A 26,842-nucleotide genomic window follows, 5' to 3' on the forward strand; every position below is an offset into this window, starting at 1 on the left:
ACACTGTTGTCAGAGGCACTCTAAAGTGGTGGAGTCAAATAACATTTCTAGAGCAGCTTCAAGTATATGGGCGTTCAATGATCATGTAGTGGCCCTATTTAACCCTGGGCAGGATTAAGATCTACTATTTTAAAAAATATTTTAGGGTTTCTTTTACAAGTTTTATGCATCTCTTATCTCCAACTAACAACAAACTATGCAATCGACTTCAATCATAGAAGATTGGTTTTGAGGATAGCATGTGATTATGGGTTACAGATTGTCCTCCCCAGCTATAAAACATGAAGCCATTGCTGTTTAATTAATTACTAGATACTCAAATAAAACAAAGATGTGGAGCTCTTAGTGCTCTGCAAGTCTGGTTATTTGCATGCAAACATTTCATTACCTGCCTAGCTAATATAATCAATGTGAGTCACCAATGATTTTATTTAGTTGGCTAATGAAACATCTGCAAGAAAACAACCAGACTCAGAGAGCACCAAGGACTCCACAGTTCAACCCTGAGCTATAAATATTCTCTTTTATTGAAAGTAAAAATGACAAACCTATGATCCTAATGCACCCTCTGGTTCTCACCGTAATTCTGTGCAGGTGTCTTCATTTCAAAAGCCCTTTATAGACAATAATTTTGGGAAATGTCAAGCGGGTAAAATAGAGTGAATCAGGGAATGGAATGCTATAAACAGATTGACTGTCACAAAGAAAGAAAGAAAAAGAGTTTCAGAAAGACAGAGAGAAAAGAGGTTTTACAACCCAGTTTGAGTTCCAGCATCCAACATTTCTGGCATCACCTATCATATACTGTCTTCCCGGCTATCAAAATAGGAATGCATGGCCTTCACAGAGGTTTCCTCCATTCTGAAGCAAAAACATACCTTGGGCTACTCTGTCAAACATTTGCCAAATTGCAACTTCAGGATACCTCTTCCATGGAGCTGGAGTATCTGGTTATACTCTTTGGGCATGGCATGGAAACCTGGCTTTGGAAGTTGGTTGTCATAGTAGTGATGATTTATGGGAATACCTGCTATGCTTTTGGAGAAAGGCCAAAAACCATACAGCTTCACATTCTCACAGAGTTCCATTGCTGCGCTGGTGATCATGAAGCCGGAAGACAGTCGGTAGGCTTTGACACCCTTAGTTCTCCAGAACTGGGCAAGACTTTTGAGATACCTCGGATAGAAAAATATAGCCTTCTGCTTCGCACTGAACTCTTTCAGGGTGTGATGCACTTTGAAAGATGCTGCTGTGTTGCTTCTAAAGGAAAAAGCGGGCAGTAGGAGGAAAGCTTCTCCATAACTTGAAATGTTTTCCAGGAAGGTGGCCTTCTGGTCATTCAGTTTGTTATATCTGATCATAAGAGCAAAGACACTGGATGTGGATGTGTGCTAAAAATACAGGGCATCTACCTTAAACAGCAGTACTTTAACTATAGACAGGCAGTCAGATTGAGCTTACAGTTTATTTAAATTTAGCATATTTAGTTTGTACACAAAGCGAGCCACTTTTAACAAAATGACTATGCAGATTTTGTTTCTCGGAGAATCTATTCCCTCCTTTCATTTTGGTTCTTTGCCATATGTTCAGTCAATGCATAATATAAAATTAGCTGCAGCACTGAAGCAAAACCTTAAGGGGCACTGAGAGACAGGAAAGCCCATTGCCACTTTTTAGATAATGGTTTTCATTATTCCAATGCTTTCTTGATCTCAAAGTGATGGAGAAATTTGTGGAAGCAGAAACTATAGGACTCCACGGCTCCATTACTTTCTCAAAGAATAAAAGGTTAAGGAGTCCCATTAGCCTGCCTTTTAAGAGGGGGTTTGGGGCATTAATGAAGCCAGTAGAACTAAGAAGCCATGGTGATGATGATAACACACCAATGAGCTTCTGGGTGTTTAGCCTAATGATTAAACACAGATTGCAAATAATACCACAGTTATACTCACTTCTGAGCTATAATGCTTGGGTTAACAGTTACAAGGTTTGTCTTATTGCCGACATCTTGACTGACACTTCCGCTGGTTGGGGGAAGATTGCACCTGTAATTTTACAAAAGGTGTTTAGATTCCACTCCTATTGTAACAGTCAGATTTCTCTCAAGTATTAAAAGATACACTAATTTTACCAAATCAGGCTCTATCTAACTTCTAGCTAACTGAATTCTGAGAATTGTAGTTTAATCACTTAATAGCTTTATTACTGTATTTGAAGGATTGGATTTCTAAGGCTTATTCTAAATATACCTCTAAGAAATTAATGGAACTTACATTTTGGCATTAAAATATGCTGAAAATGTATCATATACATAATTTTTGAGGCTCAAAATTAGGAATCATATCCAACTTATAGCATTCCTTCTATATAATGGGAGGATATTTATCTAATTATTTAAATGGATTTGTGATACAAATTTATGCATCTGCTAAAAATGAGATACCATGTCATCAATTTTGTCAGACATGGTATCTGTCTGACAAAAGGGAGAATAAATGGATCATCAGAGATAACTCTTCAGATGTGAGGTTTTCTTAAGTCCAGTTACGTTTGCAACAAGTTACAATGGAAGTACTTAAATCATTTGGGGACAGAAAATTGGTGAGGAAGAAGTACCGTGTATTTATTTGATTCAGTTGTTTTCATTCACTGATAAACCTTAGGACTAAGCACACCTCAACACATATATGGATCTGATGCAGCTGATTTCATTACAAAGCAATAAAAAAGCATACAGGCAAATATAGCAAAATAACCCAACAACCCTTTATAGCAATAGCACTTAGACCACTTCATAGTGCCTTTGCAGCCCTCTCTAAGTGGCTTACAGAGTCAGCGTATGGCCCCCAACAATCTGGGTCTTCATTTTACCGACCTCAGAAGGATGGAAGGCTTAAGCCAGTGGGACTTGAACTTCCAAACTGCTGGCAATCAGCAGTCAGCAGAAGTAGCCTGCAATACTACATTCTAACCACTGCACCACCACATCTCTTGCTTGCTATCCCCACTTAGAACTGACCATACTGTACCTTGGACATCTAAATTCCAGCACAATCAGCTGGTACTCAAAGGTGTGGACAAATAATGTCATATTATTAGTTAGGTAAAAGGTAAAGGTTCCCCTCGCACATATGTGCTAGTCGTTCCCAACTCTAGGGGGTAGTGCACATCTCCATTTCAAAGCCGAAGAACCAGCGCTGTCTAAAGACGTCTCCATGGTCATGTGGCCGGCATGACTAAATGCCAAAGGCGCACAGAATGCTGTTACTTTCCCACCAAGGTGGTCCCTATTTTTCCACTTGCATTTTTACATGCTTTCAAACTGCTAGGTTGGCAGAAGCTGGGACAAGTAACGGGAGCTCACTCCGTTATGCAGTACTAGGGATTTGAACTGCCGAACTGCTGACCTTTCTGATCGGCAAGCTTAGCCATTGAGTCCCTTTATATTTGTAGCTAAATGACCTTTATATTCTTCTACAACAGGAGTGTCAAACTTGCAGCATCACATTGTCATCCCATGACGTATCACAACTTTCCCTTGCTTCTCTAAACCAGGGATGTGCATGGCATGATACATTTGGACCACAGGCCTTGAGTTTGACAACCCTGTTCCACAACATGTCCCTTCAACTTCTAGATGTATTAATTAAGTTATAACTCCAGTCATCCATAGCCAATATCTCCACATTGGGAAAGGCTGGTTCACTCCCTTTCTTATTAATGGGCTGCAATGAGTTGATTATTGTACTTAAAATTTCTCACCGAAACACAAAGTCAGATTTATCAATTTCAGCTCCACAATTGGAACTCTTAAGATTTCCTCCATTTCCAACAACTGCACACTGCTTGAAAGGAAAATCCAGAGGTTGAGACTGAAAACAAGAGACAGTGACAGAATGTGTCAGAGTTTAAAAAGGCAGGAGCATGCATTTCTTTTAAGTACTTACTGTACTTAACTTTTAAGTACTTAAGTACTTTTGAGTACTTACTGAGTAATCATTACCTCAATTGCTCATAAGTATTATAAATCTCCTATCCTTAAAACTCCCAGTATTTTCTACAGGCCAAATAATTCTGGATACACATCAGTGACGTGCGGTCAGCTTTAGCCCTGGTGAGGCACTTTTTAGACTTGTGGACTTCAACTCCCAGAATTCCACAGCCAGGCATGCTCAGTTCCGATTTAAAGCGACAACATTTTTCCCCCTTGCAAAATAAATTTTCCCATTCTTTTTCTTCTCCCTCCCCCTCCTTCCTCCCTCCCTCTTTCCCCCCTCTCTCAAACAGACACACGCACACAGAGAACTTCGATCCCTCTCTCATTCACTCACTCTCAAACACAAAGATAGAAGTTGGATTGGATATATTTTCCAAAGGCTTGAAAGCAGTTCCTCTGCCATACCCCTCCTTCCCCTGCTGCCTTCCGATCAAACTTTTGGAATTCCTCCCCACACACACCTTTTCCAGCTGTTTCAGAGACAATTTCAACTCTGCTTCTCCCTGCCCTGCCCTGCCCTGCCCTCTTGAAAAGCCAGAGCTCTGAGTCAGACTGAGCTAGTTGCTCCCAGAGAACTCTAAAAAGCCTCTAAAAATGCCCTTTACAGGAGGCAAGAGAATATGTGCCTCATTTGCATAAGGAATTCTTTGCTTGTTAACCTTTGCTTAACTCTTAAAAGGCGAAAAATTCCTTATGCAAAAGAGGCCCCTAGTTCTCCGGCCTCCTCCTAGTTAATACTGAGAGCAGACACCAAGCCACTCTGACTTGAAATCTGGTAGCAACTACCCTGGCTTTAATTATTTTAAGAAAATTATTTAAAATCCTTTCCTTTCTCTGAGGAGACTGGTGAGGCCCCGCCTCCCTTGCCTCTAGTGACTGCACGTCCCTGATACACATGTTGCATTAAACCAATTTTCATTTAATGATGGTTTGTTGAAATGCCACTGTGCAAAGCCATAAGCATATTCTTACCATATTTGCTTTCTAAAATACAAGAGCTACATAGCAGTGACCTTGGATATATTTATGGAAGCAATTTTACATTTGAGTCATTGTATTTTGCCTAATCATATCTTTCAAGCGGACAATAATTTTCTCAAGCAAGAGACATTCTCCAGTTCTGGTGAGGTGAAATTCGACATCACGTCTGACTAGAGTTGCATAGAATAGAACTTTTTTTAAAAAAATTGTTCTTGCGAAAGCTAAACTCAAAAGATATTTTTTCTTCACCTCTTATTGGTCCTATACTGCTTTGTTTATGGTACATTATAAACATCACAGCTTTTCTTACCTCTGGTAACATCTGGAATATGTCCTCTGTAATGTGGATGGTTTTTTTATTGTCCACTTCATAAGTCATGTTGCTTCCCAATGGGGTATTTTTTTGAGAAGCAATAAAATTATGCATAGCATCGCAGCATGAAGCAAGCTCTGCCCTGAAGTTCATAATAAAAATGAAAGACCAGTACAATGAGTTTAGTAGAGAGATTAATATGATGATAATCATCAGCAAATAAAATTAACTTCTGATTCATATTGTTTATTATTATAAACATGCATTAAATGACCCCCAACAAGACATTCTTGTTATAAGTTGGATTTTAATTCATATAATTCATCAACCAGTTTGGCCAACAAGGGCTAGGTGAGGATTTTAAGAGGTGGAATGCAACTTATTTTATTACTATGTAGATCTACGTACTTATTTTTTTTAAAATAAGGGATGGATTTAGTGCTGATCAAATCCAGGACTACCAGACAACAATGAGAAAATGCTATTGCTGCAGATTTTGTTTTAGAATTCTACGGCAGAACAAAATTGAACAGATATAAATAGGACTTAATAGATAACTCTAATTTCACATCCCATTTATATTAATAAGTATGTTAACATAAAGGCTAGAGTGGATTCAGCTTATGAATAAGTTCTGATTTAAAATACAAGGTACTCTTAAGACTTCTGGGAAAAATATTGTTATGTATCTATAATGTTAGGATCTGATAGTTTTACACAGTGTGTGTGTGTGTGTGTGTGTTTTAACTTAAAAGGCTTCTTGTTATTTTCAATGTTCAAGTAAATTTAGCCATGATAGCAGACAGGTTGCAAAAGGTAAAAAAACCCACCCTAATTTAATATTATCTATAGCTTTTAGACATTTTTTTTTAAAAAACTTCATTTTTTGACTATGAGAATAATAATGATACTTGATCATTTTCTTTAGTCATGTTCCTTTTGTGATGGAATGCATGATATCTAAACTAAGATTTATAATTATAATTATATAGTGCGATTCTGCTGAATATTAAGCTCAGGATTTCAGTGGGATTGTTTCCAAGAAATTATGTATTGCTCCATTACACTAGGGAAAGGCCTTTTAAGTATAAAGGCACTGGATTGAATAATATTAAATTTAGTTGATCTAATCTTAGTGGATCCTAAGCTTTTGATGAAGCAATCCACTTTGCTGTTACAGGATGTAGAAGTGGAAGGTCAACTCATAGAAAATCTATTCTGAAGTACACACTTTAGTATTTCAGAATTATCCCATAATTCAGAATTGTCCCATTATTCCTGGGTAAATGTATATATAGGTTGCTGCATTTTATTTGTAACCTCACTGAAAGTCCAACCTCAACAAACCTCAATACTTATATTGGTGGAGCACAGAGTTCCAAAGCACTGGGGTCATGGGGTCATGGAAGAGAGGCTCTTCTCCTGGACCCCACAAGCTGGGATTGACAGGATCTGAAGCCTGCCTCCTCTGTAACATGGGTGGGGCGGGCCTGGGTGAGATGGTTCTTCCAGTACATATGCTATGCATGGCTTTGTAGATAATAACCAACACCTTAAATTGCACCCAGAAAAGGTGGCAGTCAATGGGTCACTCTAGGGGGCTCCAAATATTCCCTGCACTGCTGCACTCTGCACAAGTTGAAGCTTCCTAATGGTTTTCAAAGTTAGCCCCATGTAGAGCACATTGTAGTAGTCCAATGATTAGATGACTAGGGCTTGAATGGTTGAGCACAGGGACTCCTGATCCAGAAAGGCCACAATTGGCGCAGCGTCTGAAATTCTGCAAAGACTCTCCTAGCGGCTCTTCGACAGGAATATCTAAGAAAACATCCAAGTTGCAGATAGGATCCATGTGAGGTAGTGCCACCCCATCCAGAATTAAAGATGTCTGAGTCCTGGATCTTCGACTTCCATCCACCTAAAACCGTTCAGTCTTGCCAGGGTTCAGCCCAAGCCACTGTCCCCATCCAGATCCACACAGCCTCCAGGCACCTTGAGAGGATTTCTCCTTTCCAACTCCATCACTGTACTCATTATACAGCAGCAGTTGCTACTTAAATCAATTCTCCAAGGAAGTAAATAGGGATGAGACATAAAATGGGTGCACAATGTGTTACAAATTAGGAGAGAGATTGTTATGAAATATTTTAATTCTGTAAGGCTTTACTTACCCTATTACTACCATGAATAGTGTAGTTCAAAGGAGCCAATACAGATAAGGAAAAAAATAATGATTTTTAATTCATTATTAATACTTGCTTGCTTGTTTGTTTGTTTATTAAAACATTTATACAGTCATGTACTTTCTAACCAACTCCGGGTGGCTCCTAATCAAAAGTAAAATATCACATAAAACTATATTAAATTTATGACACTAAACACACTAAAACATTAAAAACAAAAACCTGGCATCAAATCTAACTTCAAATATTCAGTCATCTAATCTTATTCCAGTGCTTGGGGAAAAAAATCAAGTCTTCAAAGGCATTATAGGGTAGAAGAAAAGGATTCCATGGGACAAGAGCTGCTACAGAAGGGGCACACTTCCTAGCTCCCGTAAGATGGCAATATTTAGGGGAAGAGAATAGAAGTATGTGTCCCTTACCTGGCCTGGCAGATTGGGTATATTCAGGGAATTAAGAGTTAATAATTTAGGGAAAGGTAATCCCACATGTAACTTGTCCTGGTGCCATATAGGGCTTTTTAGGTGATGACCAACACCTTAAATTGCACAAAGAAACCCCTGGAAGCCAGTGCAGCTCATGCCACAAAGGTGTTACACACATGGGGAAATCCAATTTTTTATCACATTAGTGCATGCACTTCTGCATTGTGAACCAGTTAAAGTTTCTGAGTGGTCTTCAATGGCACCCCATGTAGTTTTTTTTTTTTTAAAGGAGTCCATGAGGATTTTACTCTGCTAGTTATTCCTGGTTATAGGGTGGATTAGTCATCTCCATTTCAGAACCATTGAGCCAGCACTGTTCAAAGACATTTCGTGGTCATGTGGCCAGCATGATGCTGCAGAGTGCGCTGCATAGGTACTACTTTACACTGAAGTAGTACCTATTTATCTACTCTCATTTCAGAAGTAGGTTGCTCCCGAACCAGTCATGGAATTCAGGCCTGGGTCGCAGAACCGTCAGCGACCCAGGCCTACCACGCCCTCGAACTGATTCCCTCACTGCCTCTAGGCCACCACCATTTTGATTTTTAGTGCACAGTTCAATGCAAATTGTTCTGTGCATGTATGAAGAACAATTTACATTGAACAGCACACGTGCACGCTTATTTTGCTCGTGTGCGCAGGTTGTGAACCAGTAACCCACCCCTGTCGCATTTGCATGCTTTTGAACTGTTAGATTGGCAGGAGCTGGGGCAAGGATGGGAGCTCATCCTGTTGTGTTGAGTCTCAAACCTGTCCAGTTTACAAGACCAGCATCTTAACGACTGAGCCACAGCTTGGGAGTGCATTGCAGTAATACAAATATGAACGCTATAATATTTTTTGCAATGTTTTCATTTTAAATTTGCATTTTACAAAGTACATTTATTTTTATGCAAATATCTGCTTTAGCCAAAAATGTGAATATCAGTTAAAATGTCTCTATGATGGATAATATTCAGAAGCAAAGCAAAGCTATATAACCAGAAATGGCCCAATGTTTTTTTTTTAAATTAGAAACTGATACAAAAAGTTCACAGTTAATTTTATGCTTCGTCTAATGAGGTAAATGCAATCAAGGAGTATTATGCTAATACCATGTGTCAGTGGGGCAAGAGACAACACAAGAATATTTATAAAATTATTCCTTCCTCATTTCTTAAGATGAATACAATTATGCCAAATTAAATACTGGCAATGTTTTGATTTTAGCACCTGTAATTACACACACTTTCCTCTTTGAGAATCACCAAATAATACTTGGTCTATAAATCACCTTGGTTTAATCACACCTTGGAATGTGAGAACTTACTATCTAGTATTTATAAAATGTACAATTTTATGAAAATACCTTACTTTGATGTAAAATAAATTAATAGCACAACACAAAGATCCCTCTTTCATACAATGAAACGTATAAAGCCAAAGTCAACAACAAAATGTTTCATTATAATAGATTACAACTAACAGATTAAAACCAGATTCATACTTATAAACTAAACATCAATCAATGAGTTTAAACTGGTAGGAAAATCATAATAAAACAGCCCAGGAGGATGTTCATTAACTCTTGAAAAAAATGTATGGCAAAGTCTTTATTGTATTTTTGTATTTATGTTATTGTATTTCTATCTCAAGATGCTTAGAGTAGCTCTGGAGAAAGGTGGTGCCAAAATCAATTCAGTTTGAGTCAAATCAAACCAGATTAGATTACATCAAATAAAATAAAATAAATATGTATACATACACCACATACACAAGCTTCCATATCAAAATATGATCAGAAATTGAAAGACTTCCATAAGAGAGGAAACTAAAAATCATAATGGCATCCTTTACCTACTAGAATTGAAATTGTGTAATTTTGCATTATTTGAGCACCTACAATTGCTTTATCTAGCTTTTTGAGCCATAAAAATTATTCTCAGGTTACTGTGCCTTAGATGTATGACTGGAAGATTTGCATTACAAATTATATATGATCTATAGGTACATAACAGTGGCAAATATCTGTAGCTCAGGTGTAGGATAGCAATAGCAGTTAGACTTATATACCGCTTCATAGGGCTTTCAGCCCTCTCTAAGCAGTTTACAGAGTCAGCATATTGCCCCCACAGTCTGGGTCCTCATTTCACCCACCTCAGAAGGATGGAAGGCTGAGTCAACCTTGAGCCGGTGAGATTTGAACTGCTGAACTGCAGATAACAGTCAGCTGAATTGACCTGCAGTACTGCACCCTAACTACTGAGCCACCTCGGCTGTTGAGGTTCATTCTCAGAGTCTGGGGGTTGCTTTTCAAATGTTCTGTTATCAAACTAGATAGCATCATCAGCAAAATTTAGGGAATGTCAGCTTTGGTGTTCTTTTGCCTATAAGTACTTTGCGTGTCAGTAGGTCCTGTGATGGGATGGTCAAATTAAGCGAAGGTCTAATGATGGGTCTTCTCAGTGTGGGTCATGTAAAGTGAAGGTCTTGTGGTGGGTCTTATGGTGGGGAGATTACATCAGGTGAGAGTCATTGGGAAGTGAAATGTTGGTTGGGGGGGATTGTGGACACTGGTTGGTTGTGCAGTTAATTGAATTCTCAGGGGTTCTTAGGTTGATTGTAGGTTGAATTGCTTGTGGAATGCCAAGTTTCAATAAACTTGAAAGTATGGCGGGTGGTAGTGTGGCTGATGAATGTTGTATTGCTCCAATCACAACTGGTGATCAGTGTGGGTAGAGATTAGGGATTTGGGATCATGGCATTTGACTGAAAGCTAGCGTTTATGGATCCTGATTTTCAATTGATGTGATGTTTGTTCCACATAGAATTGGCTGCAGTTATTACCATTGTTTTTGTAAATTACATTGCTTCTTTCATCCTTCTGTATCATGTCTTCGGTTCTGGATAATTCCTGGCGGATTGTGACTGTGGGTTTGTGGACTATTGTTATTCCTAGAGGTTGAAAGAAACAATGCAATTTACAAAATCAGTTGTAACAATTTCAACCAATTCTATGGGGGACAAACATCACATCAACGGAAAACCAGAATTCATGAACATCAGCTGGCAGTCAATCGCCATGATCCCAAATTCTTAATCCCTACCCACACTGACACCAAATAGTACCAATTTGATTGGAGCAATGCAAGAATCATCGGTCACACTACCAACCACCACACTTCAGGTTTCACCTGACGTGACTCACACCTGATCCCTCACCTGATGTGACCCTTCTATTACAAGACCTACTGACATCTCGAAACCCTTATAAGTAGAATAACCAACACTGACATTCCATAAATTCCACTGAATATGTTACTTCACCTGGTAACGAAATGTTCAGAAACTACCCTCAAGCTCGGAGAATGAATCTACACTCTCACTTATAGCCATATTAAAATATTTCTTTCAAGTCAGAATCAGAAGCTTCCTGGGTATACATTTATGTAGTTTGCTTAACAGCAATATGAAACTGCTTTGCAGCTGCCCTTTCCTGAGATGTTCTTATTTTTATTTTTTCTCAATCCCAGAATTGAATTTTTCCCATTCAAATGCTATCAGGCTTGCTTAGCTTTTGGGGACCAGCCAAGCCCAGCCAAATGCTGCTGCTGCTGCTTGCGAGATTGGCTACCTACAAGACTTTATTTTAAAAATACTTTATGTAGGTATTGAGGATTAGTGTCAAAATGCAGATCACCAAAAGAGACCAGCTACATAATACAGACTCTCTGAACTGTAAAAATTGCAGTAGCTTCTCCCGCGGGATCATGACAAGATAATATACTTTTAAATAAATGGATCTGGTGCCTGTTGTATAAATCGAACTCCAGAAACTACTATTGTAATTATGAATCAAGATATAAGGATATTATCTGGAAATGATATATTATGTATAACTTTGATATTAACAGCCAGATAATTAAAGGCAATTGAGAAGAGGTAGGTTTTTTCCTGCAAGTCTAAGCAGATAACAAGGTTATTGGGAGTGTATGCCTGAATCTCAACAAATGTAAATTCATTATGGATGATTATAATAAATTATGGTTACTTTTTATTGAAATGTGTACGTATGTATGTATGTATGTATGTATGTATGTATGTATGTATGTAATTAATTCATATAGCCACCAATCTCCCAAGTAAATGACTCTGGACAGCATATAACAAAACTAAATATATATAGAATTGTGATATATATTATCTACATAAAAATATTATATCTGTATCTTTTAAAAAAACATTCTTTGTAACTTCCTCTGGTATTTATTTTTTGTTTTATATTCAGTTAATAAAAACATCTGTAAAAATAAAGTTATTACCCTAAGTGTTTAAAATATGTGCATTCAAAAGTATATGTAGTATATAAAGCTCTGGTTGCCCAAATCTCTCGTGAATGAAGGCAAATATATGTCTCCCAGAATAATGTTGCAGGATCTGAATCAGTCATTGAGTCAAAGGTTTATTCTTCCAAGGTTTTGTGCTTGTGCTGGAAGTTTCCCAGTGATCAGCTCCACCATGAGTCTAAAAATTTGGAATAAATTTTTTTTGGTCCCAGTGACTGATTCAGATTGCATCCTGTATATGCAGTTATTAGCAAGATTGTTGACCAAACAGGACATTATGCTTCTATTACGTAAGTATTAATCAACCCGTTTATTTCCAGTTCACTTTTTAAAATTTGAGCCTATGTCAGGCAGCCAGTTCCTTTTGGGATCTTTGGCCTGCCACACTAATATTCTATTCTGCTATGCTGTTTCATTAGTGTGGAATTGGGAGGGGGAATAGTAAGGAGTAGAATGTGATGTTGTCAAAATAAAATTCCTTCCTAGGATCCAAGATCATCCTTTATCTCTACACCTCTGCACCTGACCGGAACTGGATAGGTAGAACTGCCAGCATGGCAGTGGAAGATTGGACCATGAGATGGACTTGTGGGTGTGGGGCAAGATCATGAACTTTCAACTGGGTGGGGAAAATTCAGGAAGCTCAGATTCAGGTTAATGTCAAGGTTCCAAATAACATCCAAAATTAAATCAGTTTTGTTCAAAGTTCCAATTTATTAAGAGAGCCATGTTGGCACATCTGGGAAAACCGAATCTGAGCTTTCTCCTCCTGTTTTCCCAAAGCAACCACCTTGTAAGGTAGGTTAGGCTGATAGAAAATGACTGACCCAAAGTCACTTAGCTGGCTTTCGTGCCTAAGGCAGGTTAAAAGTAGTTTTTTTTTTCATTCTTTCAGTCCTTCTAATGTCAATACCTATTTATTTTGCATTGGAACCTTTTAATAAATCTTATTTCCATTGTTTCAGTTTTATCCTATGGTATTTAACAATATTTAAATCTGATTAATGGATATATTCGAATACCATTTTGGTCTAGAGACTACGACTAATATTTTCTTTTGAAGGGCAATACAGACCCCCTTAAATATGGTACATTCAAATGTTTCTGGAATTGTGCAGTACATTTCAAATCACCTGCTCCTAAATCAAGGGGGTTTTTTTAGCAATTATTGTTCCATACACTTATTAACATATCTTTCTGCCACAATAGTTTTCCTCTTTTATTTCCATTGCAGCTTTAGCCTAGAATTACAGCATTGGTATTTAGGCCAACAACATAAACAAAAATGTAGGTTAATTACCAGGCTGTGTGTTTCAACTGAGAATTGATTTGTGACTGCAGATGGTGACAGACATTCTCTCTGCTTCAAACTTCCTACTTTAAATGACTTGTCTTGGTTGGTGATTGATGTTAAGCTCACTGCACACTAACTATTCCACACTGCCCATTAATTAAATACAGTTTTATACATGCATGCATACATACATACAGCCAAATAATTGTCCACAATCATAGATCAGTGTGTATGTGTATGTGTGTGTGCATGTGCGCGCGCGCATGTATAAATAGGATGCTCAAAAATGTTTTAGTTCTGATAGTACCCAACACTGATTTTGTACATCTCTGCCATCATATGCCATGCTTTATTTGATTTTGAGGAGGGAGAGGGAAACTATGGTCTATCTATCCTACGGTAGCCCCTACACATGTCAATTATTTTTTATGACTGTTGTCCAATGAAGATGGGTTACCACTGTACGAGAAGGATGTAGACAAGAACATGCAACTAATTCCACTGGGAGATAAGTGGAAATCAGAAACTTTTCAATCAAGCCCAGTTTACTTGCTGGGATCAACCTATCTTCCATTAAAAATTCAGTACACCTTTTTTAAAGGAATAGACTCTGTGTCTTCACTCTGAGAGAGATTTTCTGACCTCTGAACCCAAACTTCCTAGAAGATTGTTTGGTTAGTTTTCATAATACATTTGGCCTTTGGAAGAAACCCACATATGAGCACACAATATATATTTGCACAAAAAAATGCCAGGACTGTAGTAATTTTTTTAACAGGAAAAGGCTGTTTTCTCATGTTTATAAAAAGATTACAATGCCTGCTATTCTCTGTTTTTTCAAAGCAAGATCACAGTAAAATTTTAATGTGTAGTTTCTGAAAGTTATAATAAGGAAGAGCACTGAGAAAAGACAACTTCATGGAGGTAGATACTTGTAAGATACTTTTTTCATAGAATCATTGACAATTCAGTTGATTACACATGCAGAAATGAAAATATATGTATTTTATATTTCAATTCCCTGGATTGGAATCTTTATATCATGTTTGAATTACAAGAAGTACTGCACAGAATATTTTTTTAAATCTGCTTTTTAAGTTGTTATTTTAAGTTTTGATCTGGACATTGTTTTCAAAATTGCTAAGTTGCTACAAAGAAAAATTTCTTTGTGTTACCTAACTGTGTTGCATCACCTGTAAAGTCATGGAGTCAATTACAAACCAATCCATCACTCTCTACTTAAAGACAAACAACCTGATTTCTAACAAGCAGTTTGGTTTCACGAAAAATTTGTCTTATAATTTGCAAGTCCTACAGTGTAGAAACATTTGGATCACACAACTTGACCAGAGTAAAGTAATAGATGCAATTTACATAGACTTCTGTAAAGCTTTTAATTCAGTGGTACATGACAAACTATTGTTAAAGCTAAGCTCTTACAGCATTTCTGGATTCTTGCACAAGTGGATTGCCACATTCCTGTCAAACAGGCAACAAGTAGTCAAAATAGGGAGCGCCCTGTCAAATCTGGCACCAGTTAGCAGCAGTATCCCCCAAGGCAGCGTTTTAGGACCCACACTCTTTCTACTTTACATAAATTACCTTTGTGATCATATTATAAGTATCCTCTTCATCAATTACCCAAAACTATTTAACACCACCAACAATGCTGCTTCCCTACAAAACGACCTTGATCATGTGCCAGAATGGTCGCGCAATTGGCAATTCCAAATCTCAACTAACAAACGTTCTGTCTTACACATTGGCAACAAAAATATGAACACAAAATACAAACTGGGTGAATACAATCTCGTAGGCAACCCTTACTCTATTAAAGACCTAGGAGTACTCATCTCAAACGATCTTAGTCCCAGAGCTCACTGTAACAGCATTGCCAAAAAGGCATTAAGAATTTCTTAATTCCCTAGCAGTTGATAAGAGCTTGTATTTAAATCTAGAAGGAGCATGTCACAAACATGATTACTCATCGTTGGCTGAACTTTGCATGATGCTCTGAATACAAATTGCATTTGTTCAAATTACCCCATCTAGTCCATGATTCAGTGTGTTGGGCAAACCCAGAACAAGAGTTTATTGACTAAGCAATGTTTCTATTACATATCGGTAAACATATCATACAAACTGAGTCACTGGTAGCTTTATTCTCCATGACATTTCTGTTCATTTTTTAAAAAGCATTTAAATGGTATCTTTTGGTAAAAAAATTTTTTTAACAAAAAGCAAAATAAGTGTAACAATCCCTTACTAGACAACTTTTTTATTTTGAAAACAAAACAAAGATAAAAAAGCAAGAAATCATGTGGCTGAACATTTCAACCACATTGCCGTGTCACTGAAATCTTCTGCCTCTAGCAACAGAATGTGGCCTATAGCTAAAAAATATCTGCCTGTCTCCGCTCCACAAAGTGGAGGGGTAGAATCCATAAAGAAAGTATAAGGGCAAAATTAGTATCTAATATAAATGCATGTTCACATAAATAAGGACATGCCATGTAAGAGCATTCTATGTAATATAACTCATAGAAGGAAACATGCTGCAGCCACTAAGCTAATTCTGGTTAATTCTGCAATCCATCCACAAAAATAGAAAGAAAAAGTAGTATTACTGATCATTTCTCTAGTTTTCATTCCACTGAAAAGTGTCCTAATATAGCACTGTATTCCCAAAGCAGTGTAAAAATGCAAACAGTAATATATTTCAAGAGAGAGTTAAAAATACCATTTTTATTATTTTAGTATATCACATTTTCATTTAAAGTTCTTCTGCCGTTAATTTTGTAGAATTAAGAAACAAAAAACTAAGTTTATGTGTCACACTAGCTAGTTCCAAAGATTCAGTGGGGCTCATTTCCAAAACCCCTTACCTGAATTTGGCATATTCTTGTGGCCTTCTATTCCAGGTACAGTTCTGTAGTTTACCAACTATTTGCAAATAATAATCTTCAGAATATCTAAAAGAAAAAGAATTTAACACATAGCAATGAAGCAGATGGTTATATTAGCATTTTTTCTCAACATCTGATGAAATAGATATGTAGAGTTGAAAAGACAAGCTTGATAAGAAAAAAAAGCCCATGGTCTCCATGGTAAGAGAAAAAATAATCTATTGCAAAGTTTGACTTTCTTTATGTATTTTATTTATTTACATTTATAGAACTGCCCATCTCATAAGCAACTGACTCTGGGCAGCATAGAACAAAATTAAAATAGAACTAAAAGCATACCCACTAGGTTACACCTATAAAACAGCTGTATTTTGACTTTTGACTTGCCTAAGCTGCATTAAATGAATTGCATAGATTCATTTTAATGTATAAAATCGTTCCGCCCCACTGTGATTGGCCCGTACCATTCATGCCACCAGAGAAGACATGCTACAGATTCCATTAGCAGAGTTATTCCAGCTGGTGGGGTCCAGGAAGAGGCCCTTTTTTGCTGTGTGCCCTCTAGAACAGGGGTCTCCAACTTTGGCCACTTTAAGCCTGGAAGACTTCAACTCCCAGAATTCTGGAATTTGAAGTCCCCAGGCTTAAAGTGGCCAAAGTTGGAGACCCCTGCTCTAGAACATTTTACCTCCCACTGAAAGGTTGGCACCAACCTTCTTATCTTTTCGTAGGGGGCCTAAAGATGTGGCTTTGCCAGTTGGCTTGGGACTCAGTGGAGAACAATGTAGTGGAGGTGGTTGATTGAGTAATAGCAAATCACACCTCTCCTCCATTCCACCCCCATTCCACTTCCCATAGTTTTAAGATTTGATTTTAACATTTTATGTTTTAACTAAGATGTAACTGTAAGCTGCCCAGAGTTACCCTGTGGTAAGATGGGTGACCTATAAAATTTATAAACAAGTAAATGAACAAACAAATGTGGCCCAAGGTTGGATATACCTGCTTGAAAACAGCAGGTACTAAGATTTTGCTAGAATGAAGGAATGTATGCTAATATTTTTAATTGATGTAAATTGAAATTTTACAGCATAACATAGGAGAAATAATGTCATAGACACAGGAATTAGACAAATAATACATTTATCATGTCTAGTAGGACATAATAAGAACTTACAAAATAATTCAGCCAATAGATTTTAAGTATTTAGACACGACATGTTGTAAGGTACTTTGTGATGCCAGTTCTATGGCCTGAGATTTTTGCCTCTTTATTTATATATACGTACATGCAAAGTTTTAGATGCCACTTACCTGAGATCCAAGGTCTTTACAAAAAGTACTATTCAAATAAAAATACTGAATTTCCTTTAAAAACCCAAAACAATTCAAGGCAGCTCTTTCACCATTCTCAACTGCTATTTATAGATTATCCATGTTTTTCTCATCCACTTGCTATACTTGTCCAAAGTGTAGCTGAGGAAATAATTTATTTATTCATACCAATTTAAAATTATGGTTCCTGTTTCACATCCAGAATAAAAGGCATATATTCTACTTTGCACATACACTACAATTCTTAATTTAAACCTCTATTTCAGAAGCAAGACTCTTTTTGAGCTAGGATTTAATATAAATGGAATTGAGTTAATTGCATATCTTAATATGATTATTCCCTTTGAATTGAATGATTTTGTCTTCCATCAGGCACCCATAGACTTCATGGTTATGTGAAAGCTTTCCCAATCAATTCTGAATGGGACATACATTTTACTGCACTAGAGAACATTCAGGTTCAGCCTAAATTCCTTCTAAAGAAAGATCTGGAAATCCTGCCTGAAACAGTTTCTGAGACAGGGATCTGTTCCTATTTTTGTGCCAAAAATATCTTCTTGTTGTTGAATCAGGTCCTTAAAACATTAATGAGAAAGACAATCTCTGTGAAGGCAACATAGGATGGCACATTGCCTTGAATTTTCATTGATTTATTTCTTGGCATCTTTCCACAAGCTTTTGTGTCCAAAGCCAGTGTTCTGAATACTTTTTTTTTAAATGAACATTTATCTTCTGAGACACATTTTCACAGAATATCACATTCATATGCAATGAGCCATCTAAAGGTTACAAAGATGGCGACAGAATAATTTGTTTTTTCCTATAATAATGCATCTTGCATAGAGAGTTTGTTCAGATGTAAAAAAAGCAAACAAATTTAATGGGCTAGGGTTCAGAATTAGTTTTCTTTAGAGTAACTAGACTGAAATCCATGGAGCCTATGTATGTTATTAGTATTAATAACTTGAAAGTCCCATATAATATATTCCAACCAAGAGGAATTTACAGTACAGCCTTTCATATGTTTTCAAACTTCAATTGTTAGCATTTTAATGTCATACTCTCTAGAACAGCTGATATTTGTTTTGCTAAAAGCCTGGGTAGTGACAGATTCTTTGTCTCTGATATAAACTTCTATTTTCCTACTCAGATTCTACTATAGATTCAAAAATGAAGCCTAGTGCAATTTACTGCCAGCAATGGTTTGCACCCAGTGGTGGGTTCCGGAGCCTGTTGCAACCAGTACGGTGCAATGGGGCCAGACTTCCACATGAACGTGTGCAGCATGCACGCACATGCGTGTAGCACGTTCATGCGTGCTTACCGCCCATGACACTCCGCAATGCCTCCACGATGCTCCAGCTGCTTGGCGGGGCATCGCGCAGGCACCATATGCTCTGTGCATGTGCGTGGAAGCCCCGAACAGCTCAAATACAGGTAAGGAGTGCAGGCAGTTCATCCCTTAGACTTGTAATTGTATTGTAATTCAGTAGAGCTCCTATAAATTGGGGGGATGAGAAAAACCTAATCCTATCTGGAATAAATCATTGTATGATTTAATTTTCTTCATATAACTATTCATGCAAAAATCTCTTTAGTCTATAAATGAGAACTCTAAGCAGGATAACACTCGAAACATTTTTAGACAGAAGTGGTATTCATCAAGTTCTGACCAGTTCTGGAGAACCAGTAGCAGAAATTTTGAGTAGTTTGGAGAACCGGTAAATACCACCTCTGACTGACCAACCCCAATCTATTCTCTGCCTCCCAAGTCCCAGCTGATCGGGAAGAAATGGGGATTTTGCACTAACCTTCCCCTGGAATGGAGAGAGAATGGAGATTTTACAGTATCCTTTCCCTGCCAAGCCCACCAAGACAGTCCACAGAACCAATAGTAAAAAGTTTTGAATCCCACCACTGCTTCTAGAGCAATTCAAATGTTGAAAAAATTGAAAGTGGGTAATTCGACTGCAATATTAAGAGAAGGAGTAGAACCTCTGAAGCCCAAATCACAATTTCTATTCCCAAACAAATTTTGTACCATGGATTAAAATACTGCCACATCTTTTAAGTCAGTGAAAAGGCAAAACAAGTAGCAGTAATGTTTCTTATCAACTCTTTTCTTTCTGTATTCACAGCCATGTTAGAGTATGAGAATCCAGTTATTCTGCAGCTGGTAAATTGGCACATTTTAGCCATTACAGATGTCATGGCAAAGTATGCAACTTCATTTCTTTATACTTGATTCAAGGACCAAGAGAGCATACATAAATGGGACTACAGTTAAAGGGGAGTTCACCATAAAAAGCGAGGTGGTGGTGGCTTATACTACTTGGCACACAACAAGCTTGCGTCTCCCTCTTAAGTCTGTGGAATGTGTTTCAAATTTTGGACACATGCTTTGGATAGTTGAACAAAATGGCTGACATGAGAACGGAGTGCCAATTCTCAAAATGGTTGTCAGCTGAACTAGTTCAAAAAGATCTTCATGTCATCCTCTCATGTAAGGACTAGGTTAGTGTGTATTGAAAAAATAAGCAAACTTTAAAACCACGCAGGACAAACACTAAGAAAACCACCAACAGCATATAATGAATAAATGGATATGACAAGTAATCTGGTGAGTTTAAGAAGGAAAATACAGGCTAGGGGAAAGTTTACTTAGCAATAGCAATAGCAATAGCAGTTAGACTTATATACCACTTCATAGGGCTTTCAGCCCTCTCTAAGCAGTTTACAGAGTCAGCATATCGCCCCCACAGTCTGGGTCCTCATTTCACCCACCTTGGAAGGATGGAAGGCTGAGTCAACCTTGAGCCGGTGAGATTAGAACCGCTGAACTGCAGATAACAGTCAGCTGAAGTGGCCTGCAGTACTGCACCCCTAACCACTGCGCCACCTCGGCTCTTATTTAAACAAAATTTACATAATGTGAGATACTCAATTCGTGGAAAAAAAGGGAAGGGGATTTATGCAGTAAGTGCCAGATTTATTAAATGCATTGACAAATTTGCTCCTAAATTGTTAAAGCCTTATTCTTAAGGACAATAATATAGAAGCAGGCAGAGTAAAGTATATCATCAGTTTAGAGTCATTGAGTTCCCACATGTACTCCAAGTCCAACCTCTCCTGAATTCTGTTGATCCTCATCTGGTGCCAATTTAGTGCTGAACTTTAGTCAACCAGATTCTTGTGAGTAGGCTTCAATAAATCTTCTACAATAGTCCTGATTCTTTGCTTCTGACAGATGCCATTCAAACTTTTTCCCCTCTGTCTTTTGTTTTATATAGAGTGAAAACATTTTCTCTATGTTTTCAATAGCTGTAGCATGTGGTTACTCTGAGTGTCAAAGAGGTAGAAAGCATCATCACTGAACTGAAGGAAAAAAAATAGATCCAGAAAACCACAGACCTATCAGTCTGACCTCAATACCACGAAAGATTCTGGAAAAGATAATCAAGCAACGAATTAATGAACACCTAGAAGTAAACAAAGTAATAGCCAAAAGCCAACATGGGTTTGTCAAAAACAGATCATGCCAGACTACTCTTATTGCATTCTTTGACAAAGTGACAAAATTAGTGGACCAGAGGAATGCCGTCGATATAGTTTACTTGGACTTCAGTAAGGCATTTGATAAGGTAGACCATAACCTACTACTAGATAAAGTAAAAGAATGTGGGTTAGACAGCATCACTACCAGATGGATTCATAACTGGCTAACCAACTGCACTTAACATGTAGCCCTCAATGGAACTGCATCTACATGGAGAGAAGTATGCAGTGGAGTACCCCAAGACTCTCTTTTAGGCCTAATACTCTTCAACATCTTCATCAATGATTTGGATGAGGGAATAAATGGGGACCTCATCAAATTTGCAGATGACACCAAGCTGGCAGGAATAGCCAACACTCCAGAAGATAGGCTTAAGATACATAAGGATCTTGACAAACTTGAACATTGGGCACTATCTAATAAAATGAAATTCAGTGGTGAAAAAGTAAGGTTCTACATATAGGCAAGAAAAACGAAATGCACAGGAACAGTATAGGTCAGCGATGGCGAACCTTTTTTGGCTCGCATGCCATAAGCAGGGGGAGTGCCAGGGGGGTCATGTGCAGGTGTGCCATACCCATAATGTAATGTGCGACACCCCCAGTGTGCATGAGGGGCCCTCCCCCCATTTTCTGCATGCTTTTTTTGTCCTCCCCAGGCTTCAGAGGCTTTATAGGAGCCTGGGGAGAGTGAAAACAGCCTGTCCTCCATAAGAGTCCCTCCAGAGGCTTCAGGGACCTTCAGGATGACCCTACGAGCATTCAGAAGTCTCTTCCAGTTTGCTGATAGGGTCGTTTTTAGTCCTCCGGAGGCTTCAGGAAAATCTCCTGAAGGTCCCTGAAGCCTCCAGAGGGCTTAAGCTGACCATACGAGCAAACTAGAAGTCTGTTCCCGAACTTCCGGTTTGCCCATAGGGTCATTTTTTTTGCGTTCCGGAGGGCCTCTGGGGGGGGGGCTCTTTTCACCCTCCTCAGGCTCCTATAAAGTCTCTGGAGCCTGGGGAGGGCGAAAAATGGCTTTTAAAAAAGCTGAACTCAGCTGGCCAGCACAAGAGTGCAGAGTAGAGCAACAAGGCTGATTAGGAGACTGGCGACTAAAATATATGAAGAACGGTTGTAGTTTAATGGAAAGAAGGACTAGGGGAGACATGATAGCATGTTCCAATATCTCAGGGGTTGCCACAAAGGAGAGGGAGTCAAACTATTCTCCAGGGCACCTGAGTGTAGAACAAGAAGCAATGGGTGGAAACTAATCAAGGAGAGAAGCAACTTAGAACTGAGGAGAAATTTCCTGTTAGAACAATTAATCAGTGGAACAGCTTGCCTCCAGAAGTTGTGAATGCCCCAACATTGGAAGTCTTTAAGAAGATGTTGGATAGCCATTTGTGTGAAACGGTATAGGGTTTTCTGCCTAGGCAGGGAGTTGGACTAGAAGACCTCCAAGGTCCCTTCCAATCCTGCTATTGTATAAACTCTGAATGCTATTAGTATTCTCTGTTATGATTCCCCCACTTCCAGCAAATTTGCCCAGGTTAAAAATTTGTCCCAAGTATGATGATTCTTTACCATGTTTAATGTGATGTAGTATGTCCAACTTAGTTTCAAGTGGGTTTTGTGTCTAAGATGGGATTAGGCCTCTTGATCTGCTGATGCCTTAATCACTATACCAAACTGGTTTTCTGTTTCTAGTGTAGGAGAGGCGTTTTTTTTTCTAATTTTGAATGCCATTTTGCCCTGTAGTAACAGTAAAAGGCATTGCAGGTATGAATGTAAGCAGGTTACATTAGAATATCACAACAATTCTATCTTTGAGAAATGAGAAGGGGTTTTTGGAAGAAGGACGTCCTGACATATTTCAAGATATTTGGAATAAATCACGTAACAGCATTTTTTTCATTATAATCATAATATATTATTATGTTCACTCTGATTATAGTGATAAGCTGATAAAACAAATTTGGAAAAAGAAGATTCCCCCCCTCAAATCTTTCCAATTTGTAATTCACTAGCCGATAACCCAGCGTTGCCCGGATATTTATTTATAGGGCGGAAATGTCCAGGTAAAACGTAATTTCTAACGTTGGATTTTCCCCCTTACCAGAGGGAGCCCCTTGTGGAGTACTGCGAAGCCGTTACCATTGCAACTCCATTGTGCCATACAGTAGAAGCCATTTTATGGCAGTACAGTAGAAGCCACTTGAAGGCACAACAAGCTGTATCTTAACAGAACACACATCCCGAGGGGTGTTCGGAGTGTTTGTTTCCAGAGAATATTGAGTAATTGAGTATTGAGTAATTTATTTATATGCCGCCCTTTTCCCTGGGGGGACTCAGGGCGGCTTACAACTCGAAAAGGGAGGGAAACAAACAATTAACACATAAGACAGTACATCATTAAAAGCACAATGTTCATACTATTCGGGTGGGTTACAGTCTTTAATCCCAGGCCTGACGGGATAGCCAGTTTTTAAGGGCTGTGCGGAAGGTCTGGAGGGTGGTGAGGGTACGAATCTCCACGGGGAGATCGTTCCATAGGGTCGGAGCTGCCACCGAGAAGGCTCTCCTCCGCGTAGTTGCCAGTCGACATTGACCGGCAGATGGAACTCGGAGGAGGCCTAATCTATGGGATCTAATTGGTCGGGTGGAGGTAATTGGCAGTAGGCGGTCTCTCAAGTAGAATAAGTCATCTGTGTACCAAGTTTGGTTGCAATTGCTGGAGGCGTTCCAGAATTATGCTGGAACAGACAGACAGACACACACACGCGCGCGCGCACACACACACACACACACACACACACACAGACATTTATATAGAGAGATTATTATTCATGCTTGTACACTCCAAAAATAGAGAAAGTATTAAATACTTCATTTTAAAAGCTCTTAAAATAAACATTCAGTGTAGTGAATACTGGAGTATTCAATAAATGTTTCTGTAGAAACCAATTCTCCAATATTGCTAATTTTACTAAGCTTTCCGTTTTATAGAAATCTTGGGGTCAGACTATCATTCAGCAGAGCAGAGAAAAAAGAGTGAATAAGAGTATCTATTCAGCCATTCCTTTAGTTATGCTGGTTATCATCATATGACAAAAAATAATTTTACTTAGAAGCTTGAAGCTTAAGGGAGGAAATTTCTATAAATTAAGGGGTAGAGTATAAAAGCTGATATTACAGAGGGGAAGGAAGTGACTTGGGGCAATTATTTCATCTAGAGAAATTCCTGCCAGTTTACAATGGGAAGTTGTTGCCTAAAGACATTCACTGGCTGGGGATAAGAAAATGAGAACTCTCTGGCTCCGGAAGAAAAGTCATTAACTGGCAACATAATGGAAAATGGTAGCTGCAACATTCAATTCCAGAGAATCTCACAATCTGAACACTATTTTTAAAATCATTAAGTAGGAATCTGATATTTTTACATATTCTCTAGAATTCACAGTAGATACAAAAGGTTTAGGAATAGCCCTTGGGGTATGAGGCTTTGAAAAGATTTGTGCAGTCCTAAAGAAGCACTTTAGCTCAGGATATAATGGGAAGGAAGATTCTCTGAAGCTTGAACCTTGAAATTCAGAATCTAAATAGCTTAGACAGGGGTGGAATTCTACCGGTTCGGACCGGCTCAGGCAAACCAGTAGCTTTGACCATCAGCTGAGAGCAAACCAGTTCACTCCAACTTTGAAGTGGGCTCACCTACCCCTGGGCTATACTATATTTTCTTTTCTGAAATCAGCCCAGCTGATTGGCGCAGCAGAATGGATTGCTTCATCTCAACTGTTTTCCTCGCCAGCAGTAACGTGGAAAGTGAATTTTGTGCAAACTGTGCACGCATGCGCAGCATGCGCTCAGCGACCAGTTGTTAAACCAGTAGGATTCCACCCGAGCTTAGACATATGAAATAAACATATGCTCTGGATCAGGGGTGTCAAACTTGCAGCCCGCGGACACATGCATGGATGGCCATGTGTCATATGCTGGCCATGCCCACGTCCATTTTAACAAAGGGGGGGGGAGTCATGATACATCGCATGATGATGTGAGTTTGACACCCCTTCTCTGGATGATGCTTTCATTCAAAGCAAGGACAGTTTCTAGGAACGGTTATCTTACAGACTGGCCTAAGATATAACACAATGATACCGCTCCCCATTCCATTTCCAAATACCAGCTGGACTGGCAATCCTTTCTTTGGAAAAATATTCCTTAGGTGTTTCTGAAAGTGGCACACACGCTTCAGCATCAGAATACAGTCTCAGTCTCCCTCTGATTTCTCCAGCATCTTGAACTGAAACTAATTCAATCTAATTGAACCCTGTCTAATCAATACCTTGTTAATAAATAATTATCTATAGAAAATATGGCGAATAAGACATTACATGTTCTTTGCTTCAAACTTATATAGTATATCCAAGTGAGATATATTTATTTCCAAGGCAGGAAGCCTAATTTGCCAATAGCCAACTATCAATTAATCCGTAGCATGAGAAAGACAAGATAAAGGATTCATTAAGACAGAGGAAAAAGTAGGGAAAGGAATGGGTAGATTTCTACTTTTGGGGATAGAGGTATTGCATTTACATGCTGATTCAAAATTGAACTATATAAAGATGCTGCCAAGCTGAGATGGGGAATGGGACAACTTAACACAGCCAATTCACTGAAGCCAACTCACCATAGCCAACTTGCCATAGGAAAATTCACCACTGCCAACTTGCAGTGGGACAACTCAGTGTGGAACAATTTAACAATTCTATTCAATTATTTAAAATAAATAACAATTATTTTAATTTTTTCTGTTCACATTTTATTCTCTCCCTCCTTTTGCATCCTTTCTTTAATGATTCTATTCCACTATTTCATTGATAGAGCAAAGATAAGAATTAGTATCATCCACAAAGTATACACATGTAGATGCATCCAGAGAAATATTATGGTAATGTTCAGAAACTCTTAATTCTTCACGCTTATGCAGAGATGGAATGGTATTCCCTTAATGGTCTATAGATATTACAAAAGCATATGGAATATAAGTGGTTTAATTTTGAAATGATAAACTAAGTGTAAAATAGATTTCTACTACTTCTGATGAAGTTATAGGTGATCAAGAAAGATTTCTGAAATCAGAACAGACTGTAGTACATTATGGCAAAAAGTTACTTATAAAAAGCCTCTTGTCTATATTCTTAATACTTGAGTATGTCCGTTGTATGTCAGTCCCATCTGAGAATAGTCAGTTACAAGGGACCTAAGTAGCTATACCCCAAAACTTCTTGAAAGCTCCAATTTGCTTAAAGATCATGCAAATACCAATTTGGCTAAGTGTCATGTGAACAATCTCCAGCAAAATACTAAATCAACTGGTATCAGTGATAGATGATAAATCCTATACTCTACATAGAGTAGAGTGGTTTCCACAGTATATATTGTATTAAAGCAATCATTGGATTGCTTTAATACCTGAAGGATAC

At 38.2% G+C, this 26,842-nt stretch overlaps 1 protein-coding gene across 1 annotated transcript in view; it reads right to left on the minus strand.

Annotated features, from left to right (window-relative positions):
* Positions 1-884: 884 nt before the first annotated feature.
* The window catches only part of ST8SIA6 (ST8 alpha-N-acetyl-neuraminide alpha-2,8-sialyltransferase 6), a 36,516-nt gene continuing 10,558 nt past the window's right edge, over positions 885-26,842 (minus strand). Inside the window, exons 3-7 of the mRNA XM_032235069.1 lie at positions 16,464-16,550; positions 5,289-5,433; positions 3,763-3,872; positions 1,953-2,045; positions 885-1,353 (exon numbers count right to left, since the gene is read on the minus strand). Of these exons, the coding sequence (XP_032090960.1) occupies positions 885-1,353; positions 1,953-2,045; positions 3,763-3,872; positions 5,289-5,433; positions 16,464-16,550 (904 nt within the window). The remainder of the gene's footprint in view (positions 1,354-1,952; positions 2,046-3,762; positions 3,873-5,288; positions 5,434-16,463; positions 16,551-26,842) is intronic.

The sequence above is a fragment of the Thamnophis elegans genome, chromosome Z (assembly GCF_009769535.1).
Source record: "Thamnophis elegans isolate rThaEle1 chromosome Z, rThaEle1.pri, whole genome shotgun sequence".
Classification (NCBI taxonomy): Eukaryota; Metazoa; Chordata; class Lepidosauria; order Squamata; family Colubridae; genus Thamnophis; species Thamnophis elegans.